Source organism: Anopheles coluzzii, chromosome 2 (genome assembly GCF_943734685.1).
Source record: "Anopheles coluzzii chromosome 2, AcolN3, whole genome shotgun sequence".
Classification (NCBI taxonomy): Eukaryota; Metazoa; Arthropoda; class Insecta; order Diptera; family Culicidae; genus Anopheles; species Anopheles coluzzii.
The window spans coordinates 34,408,589-34,436,525 of record NC_064670.1 but is presented as its reverse complement, the minus strand read 5'-3'; the positions used below and the strand labels follow the sequence as shown (position 1 = coordinate 34,436,525).

At 47.3% G+C, this 27,937-nt stretch overlaps 1 protein-coding gene across 7 annotated transcripts in view; it reads right to left on the bottom strand.

Moving 5' to 3' along the window:
* Positions 1–393: 393 nt before the first annotated feature.
* Positions 394–27,937, bottom strand: part of LOC120953660 (histone-lysine N-methyltransferase, H3 lysine-79 specific) — a 40,897-nt gene continuing 13,353 nt past the window's right edge. The window contains exons 3-9 of one of the 7 annotated variants that reach the window (XM_049606288.1): positions 16,629–17,782; positions 15,115–16,565; positions 12,957–15,021; positions 10,940–12,872; positions 10,622–10,825; positions 10,153–10,530; positions 394–3,434 (exon numbers count right to left, since the gene is read on the bottom strand). In XM_049606288.1, coding sequence (XP_049462245.1) covers positions 2,179–3,434; positions 10,153–10,530; positions 10,622–10,825; positions 10,940–12,872; positions 12,957–15,021; positions 15,115–16,565; positions 16,629–16,901 — 7,560 coding nt within the window. In that variant the 5' untranslated portion in view covers positions 16,902–17,782 and the 3' untranslated portion in view covers positions 394–2,178. Of the gene's footprint in view, positions 3,435–6,070; positions 7,453–7,490; positions 7,579–9,013; positions 9,128–10,152; positions 10,531–10,621; positions 10,826–10,939; positions 15,022–15,114; positions 16,566–16,628; positions 17,783–27,937 lie in introns of those variants that run through there. The other 6 variants (XM_049606289.1, XR_007452006.1, XR_007452007.1 and 3 more) reach the window with 6 other exon arrangements.

The following is a 27,937-nucleotide window of genomic DNA, read 5'->3' as shown; positions in this document are numbered from 1 at the left end:
AATATTACAAGATACAAGCAAACAAACGGTTATCGGAACACCAATTCAACGGAAAACAGATAAAAAGATAGATAATTAATAGAATAAACGTCTGCAATAGGATAATAATAATAATAATAATAATAATAATGCGTAAACCTTAAACGTTACAGGGCGTTTTAACAAATAAATATAAACTGAAGTATAACTTAAGTAAAAGATAAAACAAAAGCTCCTCTTTCAAGCTGGTGTCCTTTGAGGCTGCGTTTTGGAGACGATGCCTGTTCGCATCGTTAGCAAACTACACACCATAGTGTGTGTGTGTGTGTGTGTGTGTGTTTGTGTAATTTTCCCCATCAACCCTTTCTCTCTTACGTTCAGTTCTTGTTTGACTCTTCTTGATTTCTCTGCACATTTATCGCATTCATCGGTATGTTGTTTTTAATATTCAGTATAATAGAAATATATAACTTCTTCTTTTTCTGTGTCCATTGCATATGTTTCAACTCTCCTCCATTGTTACTTTCTACTTCCATTTTCTTCCCACGCCCTATTTCACTACGCCTTGCCCGGAGCTCATATGAAGCGGACCGTTCCTTTTGCCGTGCTGCTGTATGTACACACGCTGCGCCCAACTAGTGTACTAACTGTCTTTAAAACTACTACCCATACTACAGCTAATCGCTTCCTCTCTTTCTCTCTGTCTCTCTCTCTCTCTCTCTTTCTCTCTTTCTCTCTCTCTTCATCCTAACACGCATGAGGTTTAATATTTGCTTCTTGTTTTCTTTTGCTTGGTGAAGTTTGTGGAAGGTAGATTATTAGTGAAGTTTTAATCCCAGTGTAAGCCCAACAGGAGTACAGGATAAGCCTATTTGTTGCCCTGGTTTGAAAGTAAAACTGTGCGCGTGTGTGTGTGTGTGTATAAATTGCTTCCGGGGTAAGGGGGAGAAGAAAAATGCATCGAAAAATGTTTTTCCCCCATTAATTAATTCGTTAGTCGTTAGGTTTTACATTCGGCGCGTACACACCTCGACAGAACAATCATACGGTGGCGCAAAACTACTTCAAATCGTGTACTAAAAATAAAAGAAAACAAAAAACAACAAAACCACAGCCATTACCAGCGTAATAATGAAACTAATCGGACCGAAAGTTAGGCGAACGGAGTGGCCACCTCACCGTGAGGAGGGCGACTTCCTTTTAAGTCTAAACGATAATTAGTAGTAGTAGGTAGGTTGGGCAGTTCAAATGTGAAAAAAGTTCAGTCTTTCATCTTCGCCAAACAGAAGACGCACACGTACGCATACATAAATCATTACTCTATCACTCTCTCTTTCTGTGGATGATGAATTTCCACAACTTTCTTTTTTGTTCTAACGAAATAGATCGTTTCAAACTGCATCACGCGTGCTAACAACACACTAGGTACTAATCGTCTTTCTATACACGAGGACGAGCATTAAATCAAAATCACCAAACATTGTTCTAAAAACGTCATCAAAGCAACCGGGCTGTATATCAGGTTGTTTAGTGAACACACACACACGCACGCACACGCCCGAACTGGATACATGGCGATGAATCACTAATAAATGGCAGTTACATAAACGCACCGTTACACGAAAGTACAGAATCCATGGCCGTGAGGAGGATGGTAATTCTGGAGACAAAAACAAACGAGATTCTACACAATCTCGTTCACGATTGAACTATATTATACTAAATCGCGGAAATGTTTTGCGCTAAACAAAAAGTTGAACGTTGCTGGACGAAATTGGTCTAAATGGTTAAAATTATTTTGTTGAGCAACTCTCCCATTTCATCAATAGAAAAAAGGAAAATGTTAAATGAACCCCTGTTTGTCTTTACTAGGAACTTAAATTTGAACACAACTATTTACGAATAATTAAAAAAAACCGTCAAAAATAGACCCTTTCAGTCGCTTGGCCCTAACTCGATCCTCGTACGCTTATTGTTGCATGTGAAGCAGCTTTGCAAGGTAAAAATGGGCACGATAATAACGAAAAATTGATGCACAGTTGTGTAGTTTTGCTAACGCCAAATAAACGCTAATATCGATGCGCACGCACGCATGCAGTTAAGCATTGTGAGCGCGTTCGTCCCGGGAGATGGTTGATGTGGGGTGGTGGTAGATGATGGAACCTACGCAAACCGTTGCCAATTTTCGAGCACGATCAATCAGGTCGTGGCTGTGTTGGTTCCCGATCGGCCGGCCCCACGCGTCGATGTCGCCGAGCCGGACGACGCATTCAAGTGCTCGTCGTCCCAGTTCCAGTCCTTGCCCTTTGGTCGAAATTTGGCCGACTTATGTTTGTGGTGGTGTTGTTGTTGTTGCTGCTGCTGTTGTTGTTGCTGTTGTTGTTGCTGGTGATGATGCTGAGCAGCGTGATCATCATTACGCTTGTCCCCAACAGCAGGTCCGATTGGCTCAGCGGACATGCTCGTGGATGATGGAGCAGACGCATTGCCAACGTCCATACTGCCGCTGTGCGGAGCGTTCAGGGACGCGACCGTATGATGATAGTCCTGCTGGTCCATCGGTACATCGCCACTGCCGCTTATCGCACTGTTACGTCCACCGCTCAGACTCTCCTCGTACTCCTCCCAGTTGCGTTCGCGGAACTTCTTCTTGTAATGCTTCTCCGACGACGACGAGGACGACTTTGACTGGCGCTGGTACTTGAGTGGAATGCCCAAACTGCTGCTGCTACTGCTGCTGTTGCCACTGTTGGAATTGTTAACGGGCGCTGCACTGCCAGCTGCAGGCGTCACCACACCGTTATTATTACCACTACCGGCCACCGGTGCGTGTCCACCGACGACCGGTGGATGCAACAGGGACGGCTGCATAACCGTTGACACTGCCGAAGTGGTAGCACCACCAGCGATCGCGGTACTGCTTGCGGTGGGATGCCCGAACAGCAGCGGTGGGCTCGACGTAGGACTCGGCGTGCGCGGTAGCCCGACGTCCGAAAGCGGCGGACTGTCCACTGGTTCGGCCGGGGACGATTTTATGATCGGTACCATGTGCTTCATCATCAGCCCGCCGGGAACGCCTGCGTGGCCTCCGACGCCGTGCGAACCGCCGCTTCCACCACCGTGGCCACCGGTGACGCTACCGATGCTGCTGGTGCTGCTGTTGCTGCTGCTGCTGCTACTGATGCTGCTGCTGCTGCTGCTGCCCACGCTGGCACTGCCCGGTGGCACATCCAGCTGCGACGATGACGACGACGACGACAGGAACGTGCGGCTGTGGTCGCTCTGATTGATGCCACTGTCCGGTGAGGTGGTACAGCTGGCGGACGACGCCGGTGCGTCCTCGTTCGAGCGGCGCGTCTTGTCCAGCTCGGTCGAGGCGAACGCTACCAGCCGATCGAACCCGGAGCTAACGCGATCGTGCCAGCTCGATTCATCGTCACCGATCACCACATCATCTGGGAGGGAAGAATTGTTGGGAGTTAGTAAAAGCAGTTGACACAATTGGGAGGGAAATGGGTATGCAGCATTATTTCACATCAATCACGCAAGCAAAATTATAAAACGTAATAACAAAGAAACATAGGACAATCTTTTTCTTATAGTTGGGTGATTTTAATTGACGGTGTGAACGAAACAAAACATCCTATCCATTCGAACTATTCGAACAAAAACTTTGAATAAGAAAAAGAACATTAAAATGTACCTCAAATAAATACTATCAAACAGTAAAAGGGACTGCAAACGGAAACAAATAAATCGAAACAATATAATGAAATGTAAAATACTCAAAAACAAAGTTAAAAAAATCTTTGACCTTCATTTAAAAAAAAAAAACATACACGATTATGTTAAACTTTTGAAATGAAATGAAATGAAATGAACAACTAAATGAAACAACATAAAACACAACAATCATCAACAAACAATTACTACCACCACCACCACCCAAAACACATCAAAACGGGGAAAAGTAAAAAAAAATTGATTACATAACTATATCGCAACACACAGAAATAATAACTGGTTTCGCTTGCTAGTAGTAGTGTTGTTACTCTAAATACTACAAATGGTTACACTAAAACTAGATAAACACTCAGCTAAATAAAACCGCAACCAATATATACCAAGATCAATATTCCAAATTCGGATTACACACTATTACTGCACAACGTTTTTGGTAGAAAAAATGTGTTTAACTATCGTAATATACGGTGATACAGAACGAATGATTAGATAAACAAATAACTAGCTAGTGCGATGTAATAATAAAATGCTGTGTGCTTGCTTGCTTGCTAGAGGCTTGTGTGCTGGTGCTAACGAGGTGTGCTTCTTAAAGTAATTTTGGCAACGCTAAGCAGTATTTATCTATCTTTGTAGTTGCAACAAATAATCGATTACTAAACACAATCGGACGATTCAAGGTAAAATCACACGGTAGATAAAATATGAGATTTGTTTTAATAAAAGGTTTAGAAGAACAAAAAAAACAAAGGAAAACAAAAAGAACACATTTATCAGATCATGCAAAATAATGAAAAGGGAAAATGAAAGGACTTGTTTTTACTCTCTGCGTTCCGCACACATGTATGTGCGCACACCATTACAATGGCAGCATTATCGTTATATCGTTCATAATGTACTGTATGCATCACACAGCCGTACTATTTGCATCCTAGTAACCCGCCGCTCTCATTCGCACTCGCGCACCATCCTGTTGTTGCATTTGTTATCAAGTTTGCCATTACGTTCCTGTTGGTTTCGTACTGTGAGTAAGTATAGAGTCCGCCTAGTCTAGTCTGTTAGTATCATTTGTATCTCACTTTTTCTTTGTTTTTCTCCCTCTCTCTCTCTCTCTTTTCATAGTCATTCAGTGAGCTTCTTTATATACAACTTATCTGTTTTTTTTTCTTCTTTTTGTATTGTTTATTATATGTTAGAAAAGATGAATTTAGAAGAAGGAAATACATGGTAAAGAAAAAGGGTAAAAAGTGTAAATGAGGTAAAACTGATTGTCAAAAAGAAGTTAAACATCCCAAACATGATGAACCATGATGTCAATGATAGAAAATAGAAGTAATAATAATAATAATAGAGCAAGAGCAACTCATTTTGTTATTATTTCAACAATATTACACCCTACTAAAATGGATGAAAACTGTTTTTGTTTTAGTTCTGTTTATTGTATTTTTGCTCTTTAATTTTTTTTTTCTTTTTTTTACTTTTTTTACATTATTCTAGCTTTATGTACACTACATGGTTATTTTCTCTTTGGGGTTTTCTCTTTCTCTCTCTCTCCACAGTATACTATTTGTTCTATGTATATGCTATTGTTGTGTTTCTGTTGTAATGAATGATGAGTTTCTACTAGCACCGGTGTGGTATATACAATTGATTAAACCTCTTTTTTTTGTTTTTAATCATTTTTTCCACTTTCCTATTACTTTCACCACACAAAAAAACACGAAACAAACACACAACCAGATGAAAGGTGATCTCCACACAGAGTGATAACACACAAACGGTAAATAACGGATGGAAAGTGTATGTTTTGTGTCCCTTCTCATGCCGCTGAATAGTGATTTGAACAGATGCATTCAATCAGATGCTTATGCGTTTTACTTTTTTCGTGGTATTGTTTGTGCAAAGTTTTATTTTATTGTTTGGTTGTGTTGCAATGCTCAATCTGTTAACGATTTTATGTATTCTATTTAAAAAAAACCGGTGCTTCTTTTTGCTGTTAATTGTAAAGATGCTTATCCTTTATGCCTTTTATGGGTTAGAACTGATGAGTTGTACTGATGTTGTTTTGCGAACCCGAACCCCTTTCCTAGCTGAATTTGATTTGCAATTCAAAAAAATCAACCCGACTGAATGATGTGAGTATCGTTTTTCAATACAAATCGATGAGTTTGTCGACGAAATAATTTGTCTTTATTCTATGTATGTGTGTGTGTGTGTCTCTCCCATGTGTCTTCTTAATCTTTGCAGCGTAGCCTACGGAACTTACCTTGTGCGACATATAGAGTTAGCTGTAGCTGTCTTTTTAAAGGGATGCGGGTGGTTTCGGGCACCCTTCCATTAGCTGCCAACATTGGCCGGAAGCTGATAGCACAGACAGACAGACCAGGATGGACAGGATGGATGGATGGATGGTGTTAAAGTGTGTGTCCGTGTTCAACAACGAAAACAGTAAGAAATACCCCCCGTTCGTCCGCGTCCACACGTTGCGCTGCGCCACGCGTCATCAGTTACCATCGGAGAGCGTGCGGCTTGGCTCACTACTACCAGCACCGCTAACCGATGCGATTCCGTCGCCGTTCGTTAGGATGGGCTGAGGGAAGGAAGCGGGCGTTGGATGCAGTGGAGACGTATGCAAATGTTGCTGCTGCTGCTGCTGCTTTGGCAGTGGCCGCTGCGGACGCTGATACTGTTGTTGCTGTTCTGCTGCATTGGTGGTTGGTTTGTAGCTGGTTGATGTCAGCACATCCCGATACTGGCCACCCGGGACGGTAATAATCTTGACCGCAGTTGCATTGTGGCATTGCGGTGGCGTTGATACAGCCATCGCTTTGCTGCCAGCAGCAGCACCAGCAGCAACAACAGTACCAGGATCGGCTTGAAGGATGCTCATCTTTGAAGAAGTAGAAACCCGACGACGACCAACTACGGTACCCAGGTTACTACGGGAAAGCGTTACACTAGTGTTACTGGTCCGTTCACCACCATCACCACTATCCACGCGTCTTCCTCCCTTGCCGGCGCTGGGCGGACACGGTGGTGCTACAACAATCAGTTCCCGGTCACCGACAGCAGAGCCACCCGAATTACTACCACTATTACTACTACTACTACATCCACCATTGGAAAGATCAGTCCTGATCTTGATGGCAGTGCCGGTAGCATCACCAGCCGCCTTCGCTTTATCCGTCCCTTGTAGCGGTGGTGGTGGTAATGGATTCGATTTCATCGCGCTAAGTATTTTGTACACAACCGGTTCCACCGTCGATCGTCCGGCAGCGGAACCCTCCGGTACGCCCTGCCCGTTCAGGGACAGATCGGTGGTGCTGATCGTTACCGTGTCGGGCGACCGGCCACCATCACGGCCGGTGGTACACTCGATCGTACCCGTTACGCTGTTGATAATGATAGTGGTAGTAACGTTAGTTGCGCTATTAGCCTTGCCACCGGTTGTCGCTGGTCGCGTGGAAGAACGCACGCTCGATGATGCGGCAGCTGCGGCGTTTGCTGCCATCTTAGGTAAGTGAGAGGAGAATGAGGAAGAGGAAGCTTCCACCAATGCCATCGTCGTTCCGGCAGGTATCGGACGCGGTTTGCTTGCGGGAGGGCTCTTCTTCCCGTCGACTATTGCAGCAACTGCCACCGGCACCGAACCAGCGTGTGTGGTGAAAGCGTTAGCGGTCCATTCATTGCTGCTACTAGTAGCGTAAGAAGCACGGCCACCGACCGTACCAGCTGAAGTAGGAGTAGTAGTGGTAGTAGTAATAGTACTTGTTGTTGTGGTAGTAGAAGAAGTAGTAGTAGCAGTAGCAGTGGCAGAGGTAGTAGTGTTGGTAGTGGCAGTTGCGTTCAGTCCGTGGCCTAAGACCAATATATATATATACATACACACATACAAAGTGTTTATACAATGTTTACGACTCAGTTGAATGGTGGTTATGCTCGGGCGTTTATGCTCAATATGACGATCGTGCTCAAAGCTTAACTCTTACCCCACCCTCCCAGCGTCCCTAACTGTAGTACGCATTATGGTGCGGGGAAACATTCACTCCTATGCACGCGCTACATATACACACGACGCTTGACGAGCGACAGGATTCTTAAAAGCTCCTTCTGCTTGCACATGATACAATTCCCTATAATATCCTGCATTTGTTTAGCATTGCATGAAGCATGAACAGGTTGTTAATTGCTAGCGATCGGAGGGGATAACATACACGCAACGATCGAGTTGCAGATTTGGAATGTAACGAAAATGTAACGAAATTTTCGAAAGGATTTCGTAAGGAAAATCAAGAAAAGTATTAAGGAACGTATCAACGTGTTGGGATATGACTGCATGGTTAGGAAATCAATGAAATTTTACTGCAGAGATAAGTGTTTAGCCAATCGGTTTAATATAAACTATAAAATATGTAAAATACTAAAGCCGGTATGTGCAACAATAGCTCTAACTACTTCTAAAAATTTAAGAAAACAATTTATGATTACAAATACATTTACGAAACACGTCTTGAATATTCAAACTCGTCTTTTCAACATTTCTAAGCTAAGAGTGGAACATAAAAGACAAATGAAATTATATAAAAAATCTAACGGCTACTATTGAGACATCCACAATAAAACAAAACGATGAGTAAAAGCTAAAAATGTGTCGAATGATTGGACAATAGATTTTTCGAAAGAAAGTGGTACACAGAGAGATGATTCAGATGGTACGAAGGAAGTGCGCACGCGCTACTAGTTTAGGTTTGGATTTTTGACGATCAAAATTAAGTGCTGTGTGCTGCGTGCGTGTACCCCTGCCAGATTGGATTATATTGTCCAGTAACATCAACAATCCGGCCCCGAACGGAGTGCAGCCAAATTTAATAGGATTAATTATCAACAGCGCAGAAGTGTTGAGATGGTGTGTTAGTTAAAACGATTCAAAAAAGCGAAAACTCTTTATCTCGCTCGATTGTTTAGCAAATAGTTGTTAAAGCAGTTTTCAAAAGTCGAATTAAAACAAACCATATCAAACGGTGCATGGCTATTGTAAGCTCATTGCGTGTTATGATGTATTAGCACAGAGAAAGTAAACCAATCATAGCCACAAACAACTCAACACAGGTCCGCGGTAAGAAAAAAAAACATTTGTCCAAAGGATTGTAATGCAAAAAAAGCCAAACGTGTCACCAACAAATGGTGCTCCAGCACAGCAAGATGATGAAAAAAAAAACCAAAACAACAAACGGAAAACACACTCCGACGGAAAACCAAAAACGTAAAATATCACAACAGTACTTGTACCTACTTCGAAGGGAACAGACGAAGGAAGGGCGGGAGTCGATATCTAATCGCTCGCGAATCGTGCACTATCGACAGAAGAGGAGGTAGCACTAATGGTAGTAGGTAGCAGTAGTTCCTTCTGGAACGTAACGAAATAAATCAAAAGTAAATCTATTAACAAACGTACTGAGTGTGTGTGTTTGTGTGTGTACACAGCGACAACCGGGCAAGGTGCGTATGCGCGTGGTGGTAGTGGCATGCAACACACAGCGCGCCATATTGTTAAGGTTTGCAGTAAGTGTTAGAGAGAACGCAAAAACTTAGCGTGCATCCATTCTATTGCACCAAATTCCTTCGGCACACAGCTCTGAACTTTTCTCTTCGTCAACCCTCTCTCTTTCTATCTCTTTATCTCACTATGGAACGCAGTGAAGAACGCACAGTTAAAAAGCGGAAAATGATAGGTTACACAGTTATGGGTAAAACAAGGAACAAGGTAAAGCAGGAGGATATTTTAGTTACAATAAGAGTATTTGTCACCGAAAATTATAAATTATATTTGGGAACATTTGGGAATTTATTGGCGTTGATAAAACAAAGAGTAATACTAATTGTAGTGTGTAATAATCTCGCTTAAAAATAGACGTTAACAAAAGGAAGAACAAAAATAACTTGAATCAATGGATTCGGTAAAAATACTATAAAACGGTATGAAGATATCAAGACAAAACAAATTAACTACCTCAAATAGGTTTCTTTTGTAACAAAGTGTTATGCAGATTCGTAATAAAGGTAAACATACTTTTAAAATTTAGCACTAACAGCCAGACCGCATGGCTTGTGATAGAGGTAATGTAATAAAACAATGTTAGCACGGGCACGAAGATGAGAGGTTGAAGAATTCAACTAATATAAAACACTTAGCACAAAAAAACAATAATAAATCATCTCTCAAAAAAGAAAATGCTGAAAGTTAGCAATGGATGGCAAAGGAAACTAGTACGAACGGAACAGTGTAAACAACACATCACCAATCAATCCGCTACTGCAGGCAAAATGCATTACCAAGCGTTAAATGAAATGAGCTAAACGTTATACGCAAAAGGTGTAAGATCAACGTCAATTGTCAATGTACAAATCGTGATCATCCGACTGCATGCTTACCGTCTACGTCGTTGCGCGAATGGTGATTGTGCCGCACGTGCAGCTGATGGTGATGCCGTCCATCGTCTACCACCGACGACAGCGAGTTTATTTCCGGGCTCATTACCAGCGGCGGTGCAACGAGCAATCCGCCACGGACAGCGCTGTGGCCGACCACGCTGCTGCCGGGTACGGCACCGCGCGGCACGTGCAGCATATCCGCATCCGGTCCACAATCCATTCCACCGGCCGAGGCGGACGTCGTATAGAGCATCTTCGGTGGCCGCGTGCCGGCCGGATGTTCCACGATCGGTGAGGTACGTTTCAGGGCATGGTGATGATGGGATGACGTCGAGGACGATGACGATGTAGAAGATGAGGATGATGATGAGGTGTATTCTAGAAGGGAAATAAAGTAAAGCAAACATATGAATGGTTATAAAAGCGCAAAATCATTTTGTACGAAAAGTCCCCAGTGGGGGTCACTTACTTTCAGACTTAATGTGTGCAGTTTGTACTATCTGAAGGCTTCCACCGTGGATATTGCTATTGGTACTGTTAATGCTGTTACTGCTACTGTTTATCGTTCCGGAAGTACTATGATGGATGCTCAGATCGCGCCTATGACGCTCTTCGTCCTCTTCCTTGATCTTGAGTGTTGCGATTACGCGTGCTTGCAACGATGCGGCAAGTCCTACAACAAAAACAGGACACGAATTCAACGTTAGTGGCATGCTCTACACATTCTCAGACGATACAGACTACATTATCTAACACTCTATTTTACTTCATGCAACCCTTTCCTTACCTTCCAAAGGTGGGCCACCGTTTAAGCGGTCCATTCTGTTGTCATCCATTGGGATCATTTCGCCACGAGAGCGGGAAAGCATTCCCGGCTCGTTCATTACCACCGAACCGCGATGAAGGTCCACCGGATGGCTTGCACGATGCATCGCTAGCGGTGCATGCTGATGATGCATTTGCTGCTGCTGATGATGATGCAAACCCATAGCCGAGGCTGACATTGCTGATGGCGAAGGTGATTGCACTGGATGTTGCAGATGTTGTTGCTGGTGCTGCGGGTGCTGTTGGTGCTGCTGCTGCTGTTGATGCAACTGTTGCTGTCGCTTATTATGCTCGTCGGTGAAATACGATTCCAGGTACGGTTTCATATCCGCTCGCGGCAACGCCATGTAAGGCATTGGTTCACCGGAATGATGGCGATCGTGCCCACGGGACGTAGACTGCTGATAAACCGCACCGGGACCACCGGCAGCACCACTACCTGGTGCCGTCGAGTACTGCTGGTGATGCTGCTGCTGCTGTGAGGAACCACCACCACGCGGCGATACGATTGTACTCGGCACAGCTGTTGTGCCAGCTCCCTTTTGATTTTTACTATTGTATGCCGATACCTGCACCAGCGAGGCCAGATTGCTTTGACCGTGCAGATGGTGGACGGGTGACTTGCTGCCAGAATCTCCGACACTGCCCGGTCTAGAAATGGGGCTGTACGTTCCGCCGCTGCTTCCCGGCGGTGGTGGCCCGCCCGCTGCTGCGTGTCCTGCTTCCTCCAGCAGCCGAATGCTTACACGCTCGGGACGCTGCACGTGCGTGTTGATTACCGTGTTGTTACCCGATGCCGGAGGTGCCGACGAATTACCGGACGCGGCAGACGATTGCTGCTGCTGTTGCTGATGGGAGGACATGTTGATCGCCGCGTTTATGATTGACTGGTTGGATATCTCAAGCGTACGTTCAATTTCACCGTTCACCAGATCGCCAATCGTTTTAACCGTGCCCAGTCCGCCACCACTACCACCAGCGCCAGGTCCTCCGCTCACCGGACCACCAGCGGCCGGTCCTCCCGCCGATGGGTGGGTAAGCTTCTCCTGGGACAGATGTCGACGAAGCGCCATCTTTGCCGGCGACACTTGCGTGTAGTCGGGCTGGGAGGACGTCGAGCCGGGGCGCGAATTGTTTCCACCGTGCTGCGGCCCGGATCCTTGCGATCCAACGCCGGGCGAATGTGTCACCAGCGGGATCGGCTGTTGCTGTTGCCCACCGTACCGTGCCCCACCACTACCCACCGCAGACGCTCCAGCGGATGCCGGTCCGTAGTCGGCCGCCGGGATGCTGTCGAGCGAGTTGGTTGACGAGCTGCGCGAATGGCTCTGCAGCGACACCGCAGACGTGTCGAGCATTGGTGGCCCATTGCCGGCCGCACCACTGGGCCCGCTTGCACGCGGATCGTAGCGGAAATTTTCTGGCGCCTTAAACTCGAGCATTTTCCCATCCACCAAGGACGGCGGCATGCCGCGATGATGATGCTGATGCAAGGGATGATGCGGATGGTCGATCGGCAAGCCACCGCCGTGGGCGGCGGCAGCGTACAGCATGGCCCGCTCGCGCTCCTGCTGCTGAATGATTTGCTGGTGCGTGCTCAATGCGGACGAGCCCGGCGAATGGTGACTCATACCGGCCACGGGTCCGCCCTTCTGATAGGGATACTTCGAACTCGGTGAGATCTTTGTCGAGGCGCTGCCAGCGATACTACTCGCTTGCGGCCCGGTGGGATGCATTTTGTACGGAGACGTTGGCACGGGCGAGGTCGAAATCGAGGTACTGGCATTCAGATGGTGTGCGCCGCTGGTGATTACGTTCAGCATTCCCTGCTGCTGCTGCTGCTGATGTTGATGCTGCTGTTGCTGTTGCATCTGGTAATGCTGGTGCTGTTGCTGCTGATGATGAAGAGATTGTTGCGCATGAGGATGGTGAGGATGATGGAGCAGTTGCTGTTGCTGTTGGTACTGTGATTGACTGACCTGATGTGGATGTATCTGCTGCTGATGCGCCGGATTGTGCGCCGAAGGGCTGGGCCCTCGTCCACCGGACGACGAGCGAGCGGACATATCTTGGGCGACCACCATCTGGTGTGGATGATGCGACCCTGCCCCGGGAGAGGATTGTAGATAGACCGTCGTCTTTCCGGGACCGGCAGCCGATCCATAGCCAGCCCCCGATGCAGATGTCGCTTTCAACGGTGATCCAGCGGGCTCCATCGTTAGCGGTTGATGGCCGCCGCTTCCACTGCGATGATGAGCATCACGGTGGCCAGCACCAGGCGATGGGCCAGCCGGTGGAGGTCCAGTTACCGTTAAAGACACTGGCGCCGGTGCCGAGCTTGCTGTGTTTCCCGTTTTTGGGGATCCTTGCAGTACGGAGGTGATGATACTCTTCAGCCGATCCTCGAAGTTGACCACCTTATGCGAATCTTGCAACTTTCCACTGCCACCACCACCGCCACTACTCCCACCACGTCCTGTACCGCTAGCACCTTCGGCGGCGTTCCGTCCACCACCGCTATGATGCTCGTTTGACGCAGTGCCAGGTACGTAACACTTCGGAAGCGACCCACCGCCCGTAGGTACAGATGGTGGCACGGCCCCACTGGGCCCCCCACTGTTGCTACGATGATGATGGTGAGCCTTGTTGATGGTAGAGGCCGGCGCAGGCATCAACGCTGTATCCGGATGGTGTAGATGAGGATGGACAGGTGGTTGCGACGGTTGCGAGTGCGGCTGTTGATGATGATGAGGGTACGGCTGCTGTTGTGGAGCTGGTGCGCCCACTGTAGGTGGGTGTGCAATGTGCTGCGGTGCCGCAGTACCGGCAGCTGCACTCGATCCGTGGCCTGCGGTGACCACGGGGGCGAGTTTGCCCTCGCTGCCACGTTCTTTGGAAGCGTGTTTGCCGGCAGCGAGAAGCTTGCCCGCCTCGATCTGCCTGCCCGTTTCGAGTATCTTCTGGGCGAGGATCTCCGGATTGTTCTCCTCAATCTTGCCAATGTCCGGTATTTCGGGCCACTCCTGCGAGCGGGTTCGATTTTCGCGAGACTTTCGCTGTGCCGACCGCGAAGACCCACCACCGGATCCTTGCTTCGTCGGCGTGGACGGTACAGTGACCGATGCCGACCCAACGCCTGCCATTGGTGGAGGAGGCAAGGGCGCAGCACTTCCGGCGACTCCTACCGGTCCGGCCGCAGCTCCTGCCGGTAGCGTGCGGACAGGGTCGGACGTGTGTTTGCTGGTGGTAGTGCCGTCCGGATGGATGTGTTCCCGTTCTCGCCCACCGCCAATCGTAGCCGGGTGCAACTGACCGGCGTGCCCATACAGCTCCCGATCACGCACTTCCGTTGCTCGGGCAACCGAAATGATCGTCGACGTGGCAGCAGCAGCAGCAGCAGCCGCCGCTGTAGACGACGCACTGTTATGATTGCTGTTTGGCGCTGCTGCCGATAAGCCCACCACCATCGATTTGCGCTCCTCCGTAAGCTTTTCTATCAGATTCAGCTCCGTTTCCAGATTGGAGACTTGTGCGTACAGCTTCTTGCGCTGGGATAGCGTGCTGGCAATCGCTTTCAGGACGAGCTCGTTCGAGCTGGAAGAGGTAAGCTCAGCATCCTCCTGCTTAATGTAGGGCTGGTGCGGGTGTAGCTGCTGGTGCTGTTGCTGTTGCTGATGCTGCTGCTGTTGCTCGACCGTCAGCTTCGTAAGATGCTGCATCACCAGCCGCTTCTGCTCCTGCTCGATCACGTTCACCTGGTTCTGCAGCTTGGCTGCCATCACCTGCAGCTCCTTATGCCGGCCGACGATCTCTTTCGCCTTGCACAGCAAATCGTTCTGGCTGGTCGTGCTAATGCCCAGCTCATTCATGCGTGCCTTCAGCAGTGCCACACTGTCGTCGATCAGCACCTTAATCTGCTTCTCGAGCTGGCCGGCCCGATTCATCAGCCGCTGGTTGCGCTCCTTCTCCCGGTCAAACTGCTGCTGCACGTTGTCTTTGTACGATGGTTTGCGCATCGCTTCGATCGTCTTCATAAACTGAGTCCTACAGAAAGAAAGAAAGGAAGAAAAAAGCACAAATTGAGGTGACACAGAGAGAGAGAGAAAAACCACACACCAAAAAAACGGAACCACTTACTTGTACAAGTCGAGCAGTATCTGTAGCGCGTACGGCGTCTCCGACGGGGCCTCCGGAATGTCCAGTTCGTTGTGCTGCATATCGCCCGCCAGTGAGGTAAGCTGCTGGTCGACGCATCCCGGTGCCGGCGGCAACCGCTTGCCAATCATCTGTTCCGACGTGCTCAGCAGCGTCTCGTTGTGCAGCAAATCCAGCCCGGCAATGTTCAGCGGACGCCGCTGCCGTCCCTTGCCCTTAACGCGGCCCCGTTTCTTGCCGCCAGCCATCGCCGCCGCAGCTGCTGCGGCAGCCGACGCGGCCGACGTGCCAACGCCCATGTCCCGGTTTGCTGCCGCCGCCGCCGCTGCAGCAGCCGCCGCGGCCGCGGCACTAGCTGCCGCCAGTTCCGCCTTCTTGCCCGCCGCCTTGGTGCGGGTGATCTTTCGCCGCTTTTTGGTGGCCACCGGGATGCGACCGTTCCGCAGGACCGGCGAATTGTTGTTCTCCTCCTCGGACGGACTCGTCTTACCCTCCTTGCCGCTGTTCCAGTCGGACCATGCTTTGCGCGTCGTCGGCCCGACCACGTCCGTGTCACTCTCCGACGTGCTGTCGTCGTTCGTGATCACCTTCGGATGGTGATGGTGGTGGTTGGTGTTGTTGTCCTTGCGCGACCGAGACGAGCGCGTCGAGTGCGAACCGCTGCCGCCTCCGCTCGTGCCGTCCGTATGGTTTTCCGTGCCCTTCGTTTTCAGCCGCTGAAAGTAGCGCTCCAGCTTCGTCCGGTCGATGATGTGCAGATAGTACGACACCGGCTTGCCCGTCCACGACACCGAGCCCCGCAGCGGGCTCATCTCGCTCACGTGCATGATCGTACCGATGTCGCTCAGGTTGCGATCGGTGATGCGGAAGTTGAGCGGGCAGAAGCTTTTCGACGACACGATGCGGGCACCGTCCCGCAGGTCGGCAAACCGCTCCTTCAGCTGATGGTCAACGTTCGGGCCGAACGCAAAGTTGTTCACGAACACGATCGTGGCGGAGGTGATCTTCTCCCGATACTCGTCCGCCAGAAAGTCGCCCTTGATCAGCTCGTAGTCGCCGTACTTCTTGCCGAACCAGCGCATCCACAGCTTGAACGTTGTGTTCATGCCCTCCGCATACTTGGACGGCACGTCCGCTTTCTCTATGCCGAAGCACACCTTCACCGGTGTCGAGGCGGCCATCTGCAGCACCACCTGCCCGACGCCCGAGCCCAGATCGACGAACACGTCGTCGGCCGTGATCTTCACCTGGTCGATCATCTGGCAGATCAGATCGAACGACGTCTCGCCGTACACCTCCGGCGAGAAGGGCTCGTACTGGTTCAGCTTCTCCGGCTCCACCACGGCCTGGTTGTATACCTGCTGCAGGATGTGCTTCAGCAGCCCGCGCGACGGGTAGGTAAACCGTTGGTTCGACAGCGATGTTCCCTTTTCCTGAAAGCATAATACAATACGTGAGTATCACACCATAGCAATATTCCTAGTCTTTGTTCTTACCAGTGCCGCCACACTGTCGATCGCTCGGTTGAACCGATCGCACAGGTTTTTCATCGCATCGTAGTTGTTCGTGTCCAGGTTGTTCAGATCGATCTCCTCGATCGCCGATTTGATCTCCGGCATGTCCTCGCACACCCAGCGCACGTTCTCGATCAGCTCGGCGCCCGAATCGTGCCCCGTGCCCATCACCGTCGAGAACGGGAAGTTGTACAGGAACGGTTCGGCACCGGCCGGCGACTGCAGCTTCAGCTCCTTGTAGTTCGGAGTGGCCATTGCTGCTGCTGCTGCTGCCGTCCACTAGGGTTTTGCTTAAGTACTACCCCCTAGCGGAGCAGGGACCTTCTTGCTTTGCTACCCCGTCGATGGGGCTTCTCCTACTACCACCGTTGGTTTCTGGTTCCACCTTCCGCGCCAACGTTCCGTCGGGATTGCGCAGAAGGCAAATACACAGACAATTGACGTAAATGTTGCCACTCCTGGACGCAGTGCAGGGTAGAGGTAGAGGATGCTCTCGTTACGCACCGCGTGTCGTAACCTGTGGGGCCGTTTGGGCGTTGTCCCACACCCAATTACTATTTTACACACTTTTTTACTACTAATTATTTACCCTTTTGATGGTTGCTACTAAGCACACGGCATCTAAACGCTACTTTACACTTTTACACCGACGAGGATCGGATTGTTAGCGGATCGCTTAAACTTTTTTTTCTCTTATCCTAACACGCAGCACTGTGTTTAACCGTTCTTTTTGTGACGATATAATTACACTGTTCCATGGCTTTACACTACTTGCTGTATTTCACTTTACCAATGTTCCCGCAGCACTATGCTTTACTGCTGTTCTGTGGAAATGCAACTTCCTTCGGCACGTGACACTTTCAGCGGCAGTTTGCCGGATCGTTCCGTTTGGCGGGTTACTGGTGCCGATCAGGACCAGGTTTCGCGCTGCTATGTGCTGCTGACCGGAACAGCTGCAGGGACGTTGCGGCTGGTGTTGCTGTTCCTGCTTGCCGCTCCCGGGCATGAGTGGAAGATGCTTCCGATTACTGCTCGGTGTAGTATGTTGCTGCTGTTGATGCTGCTCCTTGTTCTGCTGGTGGTGGTTCAGTCTGCCTTGGAAAGGATGCATCGTTGTCGGAATTGTCGATTGTGTACTGCAGGGAAAAAAACGGACAAAATGGGTGTTTGTTAGTATTTAAATTACATAAAATGTAGTAAAACTATTTAAACAACATTAAACCATATCCATTCAAGCATGTTAATGGGAAAGTAATAAATTACGCGTTGCAAGGGGAGCATGTCAATTACGGGGTTGCGCATCGGCGGTCAACAACCTTACTATACTCAACAAACAATCGCAACTCTCACACCGTACAGCTGTTGCTAGAGAGCACATAAAATACGCTCCAGACATCCACCACAACCTTACCGACCCTGCTGTAACATATAAAGAAGGGGGATGATGTGGTACCATATAACGAGGGTATTGATTTATTTTAATGGTCCTCGATGTTGAAGGACACCCATAAACAACATGCATGGTGCCGCCGGGTTCAAGAGGGACGCCGCTTAGCGAATATTAAGCATTTAAATCCATTCTTGATACATAGACAACATACGACGCTGCTCTGCGTTCAATCTAACGATTACGTGCGTGCGTGTGTGTCTGTGAAGATACAAACCAGGCGGGAAAATGCGAATAGCACGTGTTTTGTCACACACGCGACATAACACACGCCCCAGTGGAGCTGTCCCCGGGACGATCTGGGACGGAACAACCCAAACAGGTTGCCAATTTTTGATGCCGTGACCAGGCAGGCAGCAGCAAGGTCAATTATGAACAGGTTGGGTGCCAACGAAACGCTTTGGGTCTGCAATGGAAAGTGTTTTTTTTTTTTTTTTTTTTTGGCTTTTTGGCAGCCACTAGACATCTGTGTACAGAGAAGGGCCGCGACACAGGACACCGGAACAACACGCGTGATGATGATGTGGATACATTCAACTCCTCCTCGCACCACAACAACGTGCACATAAAACCTGTGTGATCCTGTGATGCTACTCTGTCGGTGGCTCTTGGGTCACTATCGTTCCTGGTTTTGCACTCTCGCATCGGCTATCTCGCTCTAAATTGCATCATTGATTTCCGGCTACAAAGCGAATGCATTTTCCTTTCTAGCATTGCCGTAACGGCAACCGGACACATGTGCGATGACGGCGACCACAGTGCATACAGAGACAGGTAAACGCATTCGCTATCCTGGCACGCTGCACAGGGTGGGTCATTTACACGTACACACACACACACGCACACAGAGATTCATTCGCTAGACAGCAAGACTCCACATCCCCAGACAAGAGAGAATGGGGATGCGGTTAGTCGCTGTGAATTATTGATTTTCCTGAATTCAAACAACAGTCAGCAGACAGCCAGAATTTCCAACGCATGTTCAAGGGTACGTTTTCCGCTAGGAATTAATGTAACAAGAATAAATTGAATTTTGTTATGATCACTCTTGCTTGGCGATAGTGGACAATCAGATTTACAACATTGAACACATCACAAACTGAATTCTTTTTCGTTTAAATCACGTTATTTAACTCTCTAAGAACACAACACCGTTCCTGCACACCTTTAATTGACTTTACAGATCCATCACGACGGGTACGCAGCAGACCATTTCATCGCGTTGATTTTGCTATTTCCGTGAAAAGCGATGCTTACGCAACCGGTACCCGAAACGCGGACCAGAAACGCGTTCATTCCTCCCACCATATATACCCATTTATCGATCGCAGCAAGCGGGAAGGAACGCGCATAAACCAAAACAGACAAAATGCATCGCCTGTCCTCTCTCGCTCTCTCTCTCTCTCTCTCCACTCCTGCCGGCAAAACAATCCCGGCCGAACCACCCCGATGGATGAATGCGGCTGCAACTGCATCGGAGTGTGTTCGCTACTGTATGCTCAACCCGGGAAAATGCACACAAACACTCAAAAAAAGAGAACCACCGTTGCAGACAACGATAAAACCTTCCTCCCCCACCGGTGCGGCGGCGGCACAGCCGGCGAGGGGTGAGCGAATGTAGGTCAAACATAGAAACTTCCTCCTCCGCTCACCGGTCACACCCCACCAACAACAACCTCCCTCCTCCTCACGCCAGGCGGTGCGCGTTGCAGTTGCAATGCTGTTTCTTCATCACTCTCGCAATCCCGCGGGGAGTGGCGTTGGGGGGGGGGGGGGAGAGAGGTGAAGAGAGGTGGAAGTTCTTTCCTTCCAGCCACTCCGCCACTCCTTCTTCATCTTTGCACCTTTGCCGTAGGATTAAAAATAGCTTAAAATAGCGGCGTTTCCTGAATAGCAACCATTTTTTCCTCCCTCGGGTTGGAATGCATTTTTCCTGCACATTCTGTATTGGAGATTTGAAGTTCTCTGGTTCAGAGTTTTAACCATGTTTACATATACAGTGAACCCTCTCTTATTTGACACCTCTCCAATTTGAAAAACCTCTCTTATTTGAACATTTTGCACAGTCCCTTGATTTCCAGTACATTTTTGTTCCTCTAATTTGGAAAACCTCTGAAATCTGTGTCTCTCTTATTTGTGTATGGTATTGCCATGGTTATTGAATGATGTATGCTCAAATTGGCAATCCTGTTCGCAGTTTCCTATAGCAACAGTTAAGGCTGCATACTAAATGTTCTGTCTCTTTCTTGTTTGGATGGACCTTTCATTCACTTTTCACCTCTGTAATTTGAAAACCCCTCTTATTCGACAGTCCCATCGCCTCTCAAATAAGAGAGGGTTCACTGTAAATCTGAACCAACGTGGTGCGGCAAGGTGCTGTAGATAGATGGTTGTGTGTTTTTAAAATTAAGCACGTTTTCATAAATCTCCATCTATTTAAATGCACTTCTCTACATTGTTAAATACTCCAGCCCAAACACAAAATTACAATCTTACGAATTCATATTCAAACATTTCAAACAAGAGGCACATTTTGCACAAACATTTCCCAGGGAAAATGCATTCTATTTATCCAGCGAACAAAACCTGGGACACACGTGAACCGAAAGGAACGGCAAAGAGCGCTCATTTGTATTCGCGCATAATGAAGATGTGTAAACACAGCATGCCAAACGCGCCAACAACCCATCATCGTCGCCCATTACAGGAGATGTTTATTTTGCATCTATTCCTCTCCATGCACTTTTCATCCCAAGGTAGTAGCTTTTGGTTTTTTTGCTGTCCAGAGAAGCGTCTGCTAAAGTAGGGCAGCACATTACACAAAAAAGCAAGAAACACGTACAGTCCCCGATTGCAATGTTTTCAAGTGGCTAGAATTCTATAATCCTTCCACGAGCACGAACTGTAGCACCAGAGCACAACCGTACGTGCAGTATTTGCAAACAAACGAAACCAGCTCCAACCTCTCCTTTGCTCCTTTGGCAACAATTCCACAGCTGTGATCCACACGTCCGGTGGGGATGGCAGTAAATAAATGGAATAATTATTCGATCAATACTGGGCGCCTCCTCACCGCGCAGCAGCACGTGGTTCGTTCGAGTGCTGTGTCACGGTAGCGAAACAGACAGGCCCTAAAATTAACTCTGACACTTCCCTCCCCATGTATGTTTTGTCTTAAAAATAAAACCCAAACAAATGTGCCTTTGCATGTGTGCCATTTGCATTGCGGAAATGCTCGATGAATAATTTCGAGCACATTAGTATGGGGATAGGGAAGCAAAAAACGAACACACACTTCTGCCTGGACCCAAAAATAAATCGATCGTTCATGGAACCGAAAAATGCCATCAGTACTACTGCTCGTTTCGCCCGCAGAGTGTCCTCGGCCAAGCCAACCAAGCCAGCCAGCCAGCCAACTGCTGTTGCCTAGCAGTTTCAATTCATCTATTTTCCATTCAGAAAGCTTTTCCTTGTTGTTCGCTCACTGTCGCCCGGACACGCTGAGGTTGAGGCAGCGAAGAAGTGCAGGAGGGCAGGAACCGATGTGGCAATCATTCAAGCTTAATTTAATTTCATTTTGATAACATTTTGGTTAGACATCCGGACAGACCGGCTTTTAGGGGTTGGGAAACACACACATACAGATAAGAAAGTTTGGGTTTGTCAGTGGTTCGAATGTGTCGATACCAGGATGTTTTGTGTTAAAATATTCACTAGAATGCCACCAGCACACACGAAGCCGTGGAGGAGGCATGATTGATAAAAAAAAAGAAAATTTAACACGTTGCTGAAACATTTCCAACTTTGAGCACTTATTTTTACCACTATGCTATACATATTTAAGTTTTCATCGGTAAGGCTTTTTTGGAGCAAGCACTAACAACCGCGTGAACTGCATTAAGCATGGAAACAGTTAACTCGCTTTAAGAGCTATTTTAACGTAACTACGTCACGTAAATAAATTAAACCCAATGCTGTTAAAGCACAGTCTCTTCAAAGCATACGAAGCATCGAATCCAACTCATTTCGTGCGTTAAAAATAATTGCAAACAAAATCTCCCCTCGATGGCCCAGAGCTTGACCCCACCATTGATTGTACATTATTGGCTTTGGGCGCGTCCGCCCCTTTAATCACTTTAATAGGAAGAAAATTAACAACACTTCACCATTTTCTAGCACCACCGTTCACAATCACACTCTTCACTAAAAGCTCTTACCCTCTCAATGAAAACGAACCCCCTCTCGCGCTCTCTCTCTCTCACACACACTCTTTCCTTTTTCCGTGTGGCCATGACGTTCTCACTAAACCGGTAGGAAGCTTCCGGAGAACCGAGCACACCACCCGTGGATGGGAAAGCTGAAAAAAGGACGACTATTAAACTAGGTGCTGTGTTCTTCCTCCTCGCAGAGAAAGTAAGAGAGAGAGAGAGAGAGAGAGAGAGAGAGGGAGAGAGAGAGAGAGAGAGAGAGAGAGAGAGAAATGAGAGAGCGGAATTATCTTCACTTAAACTCTGTACAATTTTCCTATGTCAAGGGAATAGTTAGTAAAAGTCCCATGCTCCTGCCCCATGGCACTGCTGCCTCTCGAACTGCTCTCCGTGGCCTGCCTCGACGCCCCCCAAACGACCGTGGCGGCCTTAAAGTGGCACATCCCATTAGCCCGAATTGCGTAGTGAGAATAAGCTCTCGCCTCCAGCGGGGGCACAATCTGCAACAGCAACGGGAGGAGGAGAGTTCGTGCCCCTAAACTCTTCATAGCAACGCATCAGCAACTTTTAATTAAAGCTCAATACTCCGATGATAGTTGGCGGCTGCCGGTTCAGCGGCAGAACGTTAAGTTTTCATTCCATGCACTAGAAGCGAGCGATTTTGAATGAATGGTATCAAACATACAATTTATAAAACAACAATTTCAATGAAATTTTTACACAAAATAAAAACGTGCAATTGTTAGTTAAAACAGGGTTTTCCAGGAGTTCTCATAGTTGTGGGACACTTTATTGACTCTTTCTTATGTGAAATGAACCTAATGTAATGGGAATTGGACTCCATAGCACCCTTGTTTGACAATCCAATAGGAATTTCCAAACGGCCTATCCAAAAAGGGTACCATAGAGTCCAAATTCCATCATAAGTTCACGTCACATAAGAAAGTGTAAAGGAAAGTTCCAACACCTATGAGAACCCCGTGGAAAACCCTGTACTATCTGGGTATGAAAACGAAACGCAACATAATATAGGAAGGCTGCTGCTGCTGCTATCGTTTTCTCGCGACGTTTCGAGAAAATGTTCCACTTTAAAGCACGTTACACCAATACCACCATCATATAGATGGCGGAAGGAACAGGAATAGCTTCTCCACTGCCTCGGGCACTTCCGCGCTTTTACTCAAACGCACTCAAAAGCAGTGAGACAGAAAGAGAGAGAGAGAGAGAACCGACCCGCGACGGCAAGGAAAAACGGATCGATAATTCGGATGCTGGAAAGCTGCTGCTGCTTTTCTTCAGTGCGCTAGTGTGCGCCGGTCTTTTGTGTACGTGTGTGCATGTGTGTATGTGTGCAAGCTTTGCGTTTTCACATCTGACACCGCCGCGCTTTTCATCTACCCGCCTCACGGGAAAAGCGCTTTTCCTCAGCGGTAAAGCAAGCAGATCGCTTTCCTCTCTCTCTCTCTTCTATAGCTCTCTCTCTCTCTCTCTCTCCTGTAGGGGACAGGCGATGCTTTTTCCCCGGTGGCATTTATTATTTTGACCACTTTCCATTACCCCTGCACAGCACGCTCTCCTCCTCTCGTGCCCTTTTATAATGGCATTATTTGTCCATCTTCTCATTCACACTTCGTCCTTTCTCGCTCTTACAGATGTAGTGCCATTGGAGCGAACATTTTTCACCGTCTTGCTCTTAGGACTGCGGCCTAGCCAAGAGGATGTTGAGGGAAAGCGAAACGAGCCAGAAGACGCGGCGGCATTGCGTTTTATGATCTAACCGAGAGAAACGGCCCCCGGGATGGAAATGATGTTCGTGATGCAATGATGACGAACATACACACAGGACCTAAAGGGTAGGGGGGAAGGGGGGGGGGGGGGGGGTGCGGCGAGGGGCATCTTCAAGAACGCACGCTACAGAGCACACAAGCGAACAGGATGAAGATGTTTCAATAGAAGCGCGAAAAGGACCGAGTTTTCCCGGGGTCATCATTTTCGGGCACATGAAGAAGGATGTACGTACAGCAGTCATTCGGATGGGTGTAGTACGGTGCCCTGGATTTGCCGTTTTCCATCTGTTTTTGTTTTTCGCTCTGCTGAGCAGCATTAGTCCCTTTGGGATGAGCTGAAAAGGCGTAGGCTTTCATCTGGTCTATTATTGCAGCTTAAGTAACACCAGACGTATGGACACAAACCTTCTAGGGTGAGTTTTTCGTCGAACACCGTAATGCCACGTTCTTTTATGGAGCTTTTCCCTTTTTTGTGTTCTCTTGAGAAAGGGTGAGGCGTTTCGCACACAAACACAAAAGCACAGCACCCTCCAACCCATAAACAGACGTATATATACATGTGTGATATAGCAAACGGGCTCCTCTATGTGTTCTTTGAAGGCCTCAAAGATGCCATCGCAAGCCCTGTGTTCCCATCATCCTCCACAGCATCCCCAACGAACGAATGCAGAAGGCGAAGAAAAAGCACAAAATAAAAGCCCTCCATCCTGCTCATCCAAAAAGCAACCATTTCCCATTCTGTAGAATGATGTTCTCACTCTCCATCTCTATCTCTCGTTCACTCTCACGTGTATCCTTATTCTTGTAAGGGGGCCGCGGCTAAAAGGAAGCTTCCCTTACACCTCAAACTTTCTCGTGTGTTCAGCAAACTCGCTCTCTCGCTCTTGTTCTTGCATCATCGTCGTATCAGCCCTTCTTCTTGGGGGAGAGCTTTTTTATCCCAATCACCCACCAGAACCAAGGATTGGGGAAGACTGGAGATAGACGGGGGAGAAGACTGACGAAAGGTTGCCTGAAAGTGTGTCTGTGTGTGTGTGTGCGGTTGTGTCAAGGGAGTGGTGTGGTGAGGGCGATGATGAAATTCTGCAAATCCAACCAACCAACCAACCACCAAGCAGCAGCCCAATGGTTGAGACATAACAGAGCAGTGGCAAAAAAATACGGCAATGCCTGGGAGAAGAAAAACAGCTCACCGAGTCAAGGACAGGAAAAGCGTCAGAATCATAACGAATCATTTCCTTCGGCGAAAAGCAAGCAAAACAAGCAAAAGCGCTAAGGCAAAGAGCGGGGAGCCGAGCCGTGTGTTGACAACGTGGCAAGCGCACCCCACACACTGCTGGATGCTCCCTGGGTATGGTGATAAATATAATTAATTTAAAAAATGACACAAACATTACCGACCGGGAAAAGCAACTTCCGTTCTTCATGTCTTTTTTTATAGAAAGCGAAATACGAAGAGCATGATTTTTCTCAGCTTTCACTATAAAGAATGGACGATTTTTTTTTATTATTTTATTCTAAAGCAAAGTGATGGAGCGACGATGAAAAATCGATTTTATGTCCATCAAAAACCGCAAATACTGCACAAACAAAGCAGCAGCCCGACACAATAACTGGAAGTGGTGAGATCTCGAAACCGGGCATACATTTCCAAGATTTACAAACTGTTGGGATGGATGCAATATTTTGGGAAAATAACCTGCAACAAACGACCCAAATATGAGTAGAATAAATTAAAGCATAACCACGACAATAATGTACCGACTTCGTGTACTGTTAGTCGCACCCAACGGTCCAGGCACTTTAATTCGGACTGTATTACCAACGAATCTTTTGTCCAAAATTTAATAATTATCTAATCTGCTGGATCTAACGAACCAGTTGCACAACCCGCTGCTAAATGCGTCATGTGAATTTCGTAATGTTTGCCAATTGATTGCAATTCGCTGCCCCGCGGCACTGTATAATAATTTCGACGACCAAACCATTAGCTACGGCTGTGAACGGTTTAATGAAGCTTCATTTTGGGTACTCTGCCACAAACTAAAAGCGATTCAATTAGTATACGCGCTCAAAATGTTTTAGAGAAATTAAATAAATTCAAGAATTAGAGAATTACTGTTTTGTTGTATTAAAACTGAGCCCAATTTTCCGTTCGTTGAATTCGCATTTTAATCTACAGGTAATTGTAAGATCCTAGGGGTCATTTAGTGAACGAGTGAACTGAACTGAACGTGAAACATTGCTCTATTTCCGAGCGAATTGCAACGTTCTCGTATCATAAAATAGATCTTTAACAACAACACAAATCCTATTTATACTATAAAGACAATCAAAATCCAGCTGTATGATTTAAGCTAAAGTTTCAAAAATCCACCTTAACTCTCCTTTACTGCATGGATTTTACTCAAATGTTGTTAAAAATAAGCTTCAAAGCATTCGATATAGCATTTCGGAGGTTTACTGAAACACTACTTACTGCGCTACGCAGAGCTTTTATTGATTGCACAATCGGGAGCACACAAGCATTCAACGTCTTTACCACGCACGTGCCATACAAGCCGAACAGGACGGAATGCGTACGCTTCCTGAATCGCAATTGATCTCACAATGTCCGTGCTGCGGCCGGAGGTGCTCCGAGGAATAAAAAATGTATATGGAGATTTTTTTCCCCGCAGATGCAGGAGCAAGGTGGGGCTGTCGGGCATCACCCGAAAGAGTCGCACAAGAGAGGAGAGCGAAAAATCAATGCCAATGTTTTCAATGCATCCCAAGGTCTCTAGAGCTGTGGCCACGCACTGCGTGCAAAGCGTTCCTTGTGCGCTCTCGATTGGACGCTAAAACATACACATTAACGCACAAGCAGAGCAAAAGGATGGGACCGTCTAGGGCGGAAACGATGGCATTTGTTTCGGTTTTAAGCTTTTACCGAAAGCAGCTCAATTTCATATAAAATCATAGCAAAAAATGAGTTAAAAAAGTAATACAATAAAACTTAATTAAAGCGACGCAATAGAACATACGTATTTATCTGATTAATATAGTTTCCAATTTTAGTCCTTTTTTTATAAAAAAAAGAATAAAAAGAAAATATTTCCTTGCAACAACATTCTATTCATATTTAATAGAATTGGCAGTTTTGGCAGCAATCGTGAATCGTCCTAATTACAACAAAACAGGCCCTACAGATGGAACGGAGCAAAACATAGACAAACACACTCACACACAAACACACAAACAAACCGACTGCTAGCGACTACTGCTGAAATGTGCCTTGCGTATTTGGGGCGTTTGCTTTTATCGATTTTCCGTTTTTCCACTGCCCGGTTGGTTGGTTCCATGTACGTCATTGTCGTGCGCATATATAGAGGGAAACCGGGCACGAATTATTATGCAGCAGCAGCAGCAGCATAACATGTTGCGGGAAGAACGAACGATGTTCGCTAACCTGCGTTTTACCGCCGTACCACATAAACGGGAGGTAAAAACGTGAATGTGATCAGCCTAAAATATTCAAAATTTAAGCAAAAAAAAACTATTTTTTTTAAATTGGCTCCAGAAAAAAATGGAATTAGACACAATTTTCCAAGTGAAATTTTAGCACAAAATGCCCCGCTGCCCGGGACCCAACATTCACCCATCGGAAACACTCCCACCATCATATCACCTGCACACACCAGAGTAAAACATGCTTTTGCTCCGTAGGCTCGCTCACGAACAAACACACCGAACCGGAGGAATCCGGCTTGTTCCCTGGGAGGAGAGCGCGTTTTTTTTTTGTAGTTTTGGTTTGGTTTTCTGGAACCTGTTTTTTTCCGTAGCACTGCTGCTGTGTGTTTTCCTGCCGCG